The 7,072-nt window shown below is 40.3% G+C and overlaps 1 protein-coding gene across 1 annotated transcript in view; it reads right to left on the minus strand.

Moving 5' to 3' along the window:
• The window catches only part of FBN1 (fibrillin 1), a 141,470-nt gene extending 136,883 nt beyond the window's left edge, over positions 1-4,587 (minus strand). Inside the window, exons 1-2 of the mRNA XM_009994455.1 lie at positions 4,512-4,587; positions 3,541-3,639 (exon numbers count right to left, since the gene is read on the minus strand). Coding sequence (XP_009992757.1) covers positions 3,541-3,592 — 52 coding nt within the window. The 5' untranslated portion in view covers positions 3,593-3,639; positions 4,512-4,587. The remainder of the gene's footprint in view (positions 1-3,540; positions 3,640-4,511) is intronic.
• Between the last annotated feature and the right edge of the window lie 2,485 nt (positions 4,588-7,072).

Below are 7,072 nucleotides of genomic sequence, written 5' to 3' on the forward strand. Positions count from 1 at the left end.
GGGGGGGGAAGGCCGGGGCGGGCGCGGGGGCGGGGCAAGGCGGGCACGGGAGGAGAGGCCGCCTCCCGGTTTTGTGCCACTGCCGAGGAAACGCTCCCAACCCCGGCCGTGCATGACGCAGGGCTTTGCCTGCCAGCAGCTGTAAACAAGGAATGACGGTCTCATCACATCCCAGATGCTCAGCGTTCTGTGTCAAGTGCCTGACTCAGGGGCGAGGTGCCAGTGCCAGGGCCGCGGGCCTGCGGGCCTGCAGCCGTGCACGGAGCTCTGAGGAAACCCATGGCAGCCTTGAAAACCCTGGAAACGTTTACAATTCAAGACCTTTTACCACCTCTGAGAGCAGCAGAGTGTAAGGGAAGCAGCTGAGCTCCAGGCTTTGCTGCCATTGCACAGACATCTCCCACACCGCCCTGTGGAGTGGAATCCCGGGAGGTGAAGCCAAGGCCTGAGGCTGCAGCCTCCCCTCTGCAGCACACACCTCTGAGGAAATCCTCAGTCCTCAGCTGGTGCCTCTGAAGCTGCTGGCCAGCAAACACCGTCCCTGTCTATGCCAGCCCAAGTTATTCCGACTCACACAGGTTGGGAGCAAACCCAGCAGCTGAGCTCAGAGACACCCTGGGCCTGGGTGTGCCTGCTGCTGAAGGAAGGACCCTCACCTTACACAGGGGCAGAGCAGCAACTCCAGCACCATGGCAGGACCAGGATGTGTCTGCAGCACAAACAGGGGCAGGGCTGCAGCACAGACAAGGCCAAAGCGGCCATGGCCATGGTGGTTTGGCAGGTAGCACAGGAGCAGCCACCACAGAGCTGGGGCAGCACAGGGTGTAGGGCATCTCCCCACACGTGCCTGCAATGTCAGATCCAGCGGGGGGGATGTCTCCAATCTTATATCCAAGCCTACTGTAAGCATACCCCAAAATACACCAATGACACAGAAATAACCACTACTCAGCTAGCAAGTTCATTGATGTCACAAAAATCTCTGCTGAGAAAACCACCGGTTGATCTTTTGAACCACAAATCAGATTCCTAAAGCTGACTCGCAACCAGAAAAGTCCCAGCAACTGACCTGCACAACAATCAAACTCAAAGCCTTTGTTTGCATTCCAGTCCACATGCTTCCCAATCTGCACTAATTCTTTGATTCTGGCAGACTGTAAGAGCCACCACGCATTCAGTTTCTGACTATGATTGTGAACACTATAAAACCTGTACCCGCCACCAACTCCTTAAGTACTAAAGAGACATGTAGCTTACAATATCCAAAATACAACTCTGTCATCTTGTGTATCAGAAGCCATACATTTAATGCCAAGAAATCACAGCCTTTTCATTCATATTTGCTACTTGTATATTGAATGTGACAAATGTGTATCATCTACAGAAAGTGTATGTTCCGTAAGTCCCAATGAGATGCTAGGTCATAAACATACACAAGAGTGCACAAACACAGCAGAGTCTTATCTCTCTACAACTCAAGACACTTCTGCTTTTGGAACTGGTTTGTTTTAATAAATAAAGGTGATGTGACCATACACATAAAGTGTATCTTAAATTATAGCATTGATTAAACAAAATATAAACAATATATTTTTTAAGCCAACTGCTAAATCTGTTTGTGAAGTGTTAATACTGATACCATACACAGAAAAACAATATTTTGAAGTGGGGAAGCCTGTGTAGAAATGTAAAGAATATAAACACAGCACTGATTAAAGCTTTTGATTAGTAGAATATCTAGGAGATATCTAGGAGAATCTAGAAGTACTTGTCAACAATCAAAATAGCTAAGCTGTAGAAGCTACTTAATTAAAAACTGTAGTAAAGTCCTTTTGCACCCATTCAGCTGTGTAATGAAGGCTAAAACTATGGAGATCAATGGTAGAATGCTTAAGAAAAAGAGCCACAAGAACAACTGTGACTTTACTCATACTCTTATTTTTCTTTTCAGTCTTGACTCATAAAATACTTCAGTGTGGCCTAAGACAAAAATTACGTAATACTAAGGCCCACTCGTTCCTGCCTTTTATAAAGTGCCAAAACATGTAACAGATGTAGGGATCTATCTCCCCTTCTGAACCCTGAAGGCAACCTGGGAGAAGGTCATACTTGCCTTTATTGGTTTAAAAGATTAAGGTGTATGGACCTGGTAAAACAGTAGCTGTAAACCGAGACAGGAATGCAACAACACGTAGGTTTGTGCAGTATTTTGCACCCTTCCTCCTTCCAGTACTCTCTGGGACCTTCATGGCTCCCTAGGCTCATACTGGCATCTCCCTAACAGACATCACAGGAGCCTGGGAAAGGGGCTGAGCTACAAAGAACAATATTTACCATTTCAGTACATGCCATTCCATTACATTCCACAGTTGTTATTGTTTTTCCAATGTTATTGCATGAAAAGGATGCTAAAGCCACAAGCTGATGTAGTCAATTATGTGGGAAAACCCTTATCAAGTAGGAATGCAAAAAAATTGCAAGGTAAAAAATACAGGGACAAACCAGACCACACACTGAGGCTGAAAAGATATTCAGAATTAAAAGGAACAGCATTTTGCATAACACTGCAGACTTCAGCTGAGTGCATCTGCCACTGAATTGAGTTAATATGTTGCTCAGTTAGGGCATTTGAAGGAACCAGTCTCCCCCAAAACTCTTCCCAGAAATTTCTCATTTTATATAAAAATCAAAATTTTCTATATTCTAAGAGACAAGCATCATACTCAATTTAGAATACAGTGAAGATTACAAATGGCATCTCAGATATGAACTGAGATACTATCCCAAGAAAAATCATACTTTGTAGCAGATACTCCAGCCATGACTAGCCATTGAGCTATCTGGTTCTTTTATTTTTCTGGATATAGGAACTTGAAAACCTGAAATCCAAACATTTCTAGGAAAAGTAATCTCTCTGAAAAGATGACTTTCATTTCCAAGGTATCCATTTTTTTCTCATTAAAATCTATTCCACTTTAAAACTTTGACCAGTTCTATACCTACATCACCCGAATAAGGTCAGCAATATTAGATTCAGAAGACATGTACTGAGCCTGGCAAGAAAATGCTGTAATGCTTGCAATCCTATGTATGTAAAATACAGTGTAGTGTCTGGCTTAGTAACCACCAAAATGAGAGAAGAATTAAAAAGCAAGTCAAATTCAGCCAATTTTCAACAGTCACCTCTCTATCAATACAACTTCTGTGCTATATATAAGCTACATAGCATTGAATAAAGATATGGCATTTTCCAGAAAGCAAGGGATACTGGAATTAGTGTTACAAACTAGCAAATGAATATAGCTTCCAATAAAATTAATTTGGTTCTAATTTGGCAAAAAAGCATCCCCAATAGACAGTCTCTGAGTCATTCTTCAGTTTCACTGAAGGAGGCTAGGCTTTCTTTCCTGTGGTAAAGTACATCTGGTGACTCAGAGGCTATTTGGCTTAAATATTGACCACTGAACTATCTTACATACCTTAGCAGCTTCATAGACCTGAAAGAGCAATATCAGACACACACACAAAAAAAATACTTACTTGATTTTGAACCACAGGAGGGGGCTATCTGACCATTTGGGCATGTGCACATGTTTGGTCTAGAGCAAAATCCATCCCCACAGGAATGTCTGCAGATTGCTATAAAGAAAACATAAATGCCTTTAAAATATGCTTCAAAAACGCCAAACATAAAAAACACCTGATAGAAAATACACACTCAGCACCATAAAATAAATACCTGAAAACCTGCTAAATTGCAATCAAGAGATTCCAAAAGAGTTTCTGCTGCTCATCTGCACCTCTACAAGGGACAGGTAAAATCTAGACTGTCACAATCTCTCATGAACAGGTCTGGGAACATGCCACAGCCCACACTAGATACAGGGAGTTTTCCTCAAAAATTGAAACTCTGGTCCATTTCACCAGACTACTCTTGGAAGAGGGATGGCACTGAGGCACTACTTTGCTGCCTTTATTTCTGCACCAGACACACACAAGTGTAATAATTCCCATTTCATTATGTTGCCTCAGTATCTCTGGGAGGGCCTTATCAGCCTTAGGCAAAATGCCTTCAAAGTGCCTACATGATGCATGTAGGGATGTATTTATATCTCTACAGATATATTTCAGGGATATGGTCCAAACAAGCAGAGGAAATTTACTTGCTGGCCCAATGCTGTTGCCTCCTTCCATTTACTTGAATAGATTAACATACTCCACAGTTTTTGTTCCTGAAAGTCCACACACCCCTTGGATCCCTTTACCACAGGTTTAAACACAACATGTGGATAGGATTAATCCTTTGCTAAATACTGGTATCACATCGCTGTATTGCAGCCCACAAAACTTTGTATATTAGCTTAATATATTTTAAATGGCAAAGAAATTGTGTACAGCTGCTACTGAAACTATATAGAAACATATTTCAGTTCTGGTACACAATTAAAAATACCCTGACATGGAGGGACAAAGATAAACCTCAGTCATAACACATAACTGGATTAACTTACGGACTATGCATTGATTTCCACCAGGTAAAGTTTTCCATCCAGGGCAACAGTAGGCATTGTAACGTGATCCACACACATTTGGTCTGGAAAAAATAAAAAAGACCAATTCTTATTTTTATTCAGAAATATGTTTTAAAAGTAGAGGCATAAAACCAGAAATAGTAAATCACTGCAATATAAATTTCCATAATTAAATCTAGAAGCGTTGTAAGGTTTTAGCAGAACTGAATGCCTTCAGTTGTTGGGTTTTTTAGGTAACATACACTTTTACAAATTGAAGATTACATTATAAACATAAAAACAAAGCAGTAACATCTGAACAACAGGAACAGAATGGGCAAAACTTGTCTTATATTTCTCTGTATCTGGAAAAGTAGCATACAGGGGTTTTGAGCAGAGCTCCCACTTAAACACAAAATGAGAGATAACATCCATCATCATTAGTGAACACAGAGGAAATTCAGTGCCCTCTGACTAATGTTGCCTTTTCGTCTTTACTCTAAAGCATTATTACTGTCCCGTTTTGTCTGTGAGCAAACCTATGTATGTACATATGAGCAAAACGTGCCAACCATGACATTAGCCAAACACGTGAACCAAAACAGGTAAATGCTTCATTGGCAAAAATTAATTGATAGCAAAAAAATCAAGAAAGTGGGCACAAACAGCCCAGGGTCCTGTGAAATTAATACTAAGGGCCTACTGCACTTCCTGAATGACAGACCCACAGGAATTTTTCATTGCAACCTACTACTCTCACCCATACTTACCATTTCAAATAACTGTATTACTAGAGTTTACAATGAAGGCTGACAGGACATGACACTATTCTTATTGTGATTTTATTGGTAAAAATACAAAACCTGAAATGGTTTTATGTTCCTCACAGATACTTTTTTTTTTTTTAAACCAACTTTTCCTATTTATTTAATGCCTCTATCCATGCAAGTAAGGCCAGTAAGAAGAGCTTCAAAAATGGGGAAAATGTGCCTCCTTTTGTTGTATGTTTAATAATCTTACAGAGGAAAATTTTGCAACCTCTATTAACATTGTGAGCAATTACTCAATAGATTAATTTAAGTGAAGAAAGCTATAAAGCCAGTACTTCCTAGAAACTGCTTTATTAAAATACTTTATACAGATTAGAGACAGATTTTAAGTGTTTATTGTTTTAGGAAAGGTTTCCTATTATTATTTTGTCCTTGGTCTTTCAGAAAGTTCCTCATCCCAGTATTGCAATGTCTAAGTAAACAACAGTTACCTCATACAGTGAGGCAACTTAAGATAAACAACCTCGACATATACAAACATTTATTTATGCACATTTTCTAACTAACAAGACTTTTATACAGTTTTTATTTAGGAATCTGTATTTTAACACAAGTTCAAGTATTCTGATTGCACCAACTTCAGTGACACCTGGGCTTTTCATTAAGTGCTTGGCCAGAAACTGCTAAAGTCAAAGCAAGCACAGCCATGGCATTTCACTGGTTCTGGGTAATTACGAAGTGGTAACTGAAGTGAACATGAGCAACACAATTGGACTTGTTGCAGGGCCTTTTTCCCTTCCTGCAACGGGGGTTACAGACTCAAAGTCTTATTCATATAATTCAAATGTACTCAGTTCTAGTAATGTCAACTACTTCCCTGCAGGGCTATAACCCTGTAACTTTCCTAGAGTTCCCTGCTCATCAATGCCAAATGTTGCTCCAGGATCATCTGCCAAGTGAGACTGGCAAGCAGACAAGGGAGATTGCTTTTCACCTTCTCCAGTCAGAAAAATAATGGAACTTACTAAGAGAGACAGAATGGGTTTGTTGCTACCTGTTACAACCTAAAGGCATAAACCATCCATTTCTGATGCAGGTTGGTAAGAATCTGTAAATGTATGACCATAAAGTGATATTTAGGTACTCTGTCCAGTTTCAGTCTTGGCAAGTGCATAGCTTTGGGGACCATCTGGTCAAATTAAGAGTCAGGAGAAGATTTTTGTGCCACAGGGAAACCCAATTTTTAAAATCTTTTTCCAAAACAAGGCTCTGTCAGCCTACATGCACCAGCAACCGTGAAGTCAGAGACCCCGGGAGCCTTGAGACTGCCCACAGGGCAGACAAAGCCACACACCCTAGAAGCTCCAACTGGTATGTGGAGCGCTTAGCTTTAAAAAGTCATTCAGCTCTATTTCATGGAACAGTTCGAGCCTGACAAGTGAATTTTCCAGTGGAACACTTTTTTTTTGGTCAGAAAGCTGCTGTATAGCTTATAAAATAAACGTATATTAATGTCTGAATACTACTACTTTGAGAGGGGGTATTCTTTACATGTGCCATTTTGTAAAATGTCTTCAAAAATAACCTTTGAAGGTTAAATTCATTTTTATTTACTATTTGATCACACATTATAGCAAAAAAACACCATAAATATATGAAGCATTCAAGGGAAAAACATTTTACCTCATGTAAAATCACAGAAGCCATCATTCAAACTGTAAAGGTTCTATCATGGTACTTACTTTAAACAGTTACCCACTGTTGTGTTTAAAAGAGAATATTTTCCTGCTG

This window comes from Chaetura pelagica, unplaced genomic scaffold (assembly GCF_000747805.2).
Source record: "Chaetura pelagica isolate M959 unplaced genomic scaffold, ChaPel_1.0 scaffold222, whole genome shotgun sequence".
Classification (NCBI taxonomy): domain Eukaryota; kingdom Metazoa; phylum Chordata; class Aves; order Apodiformes; family Apodidae; genus Chaetura; species Chaetura pelagica.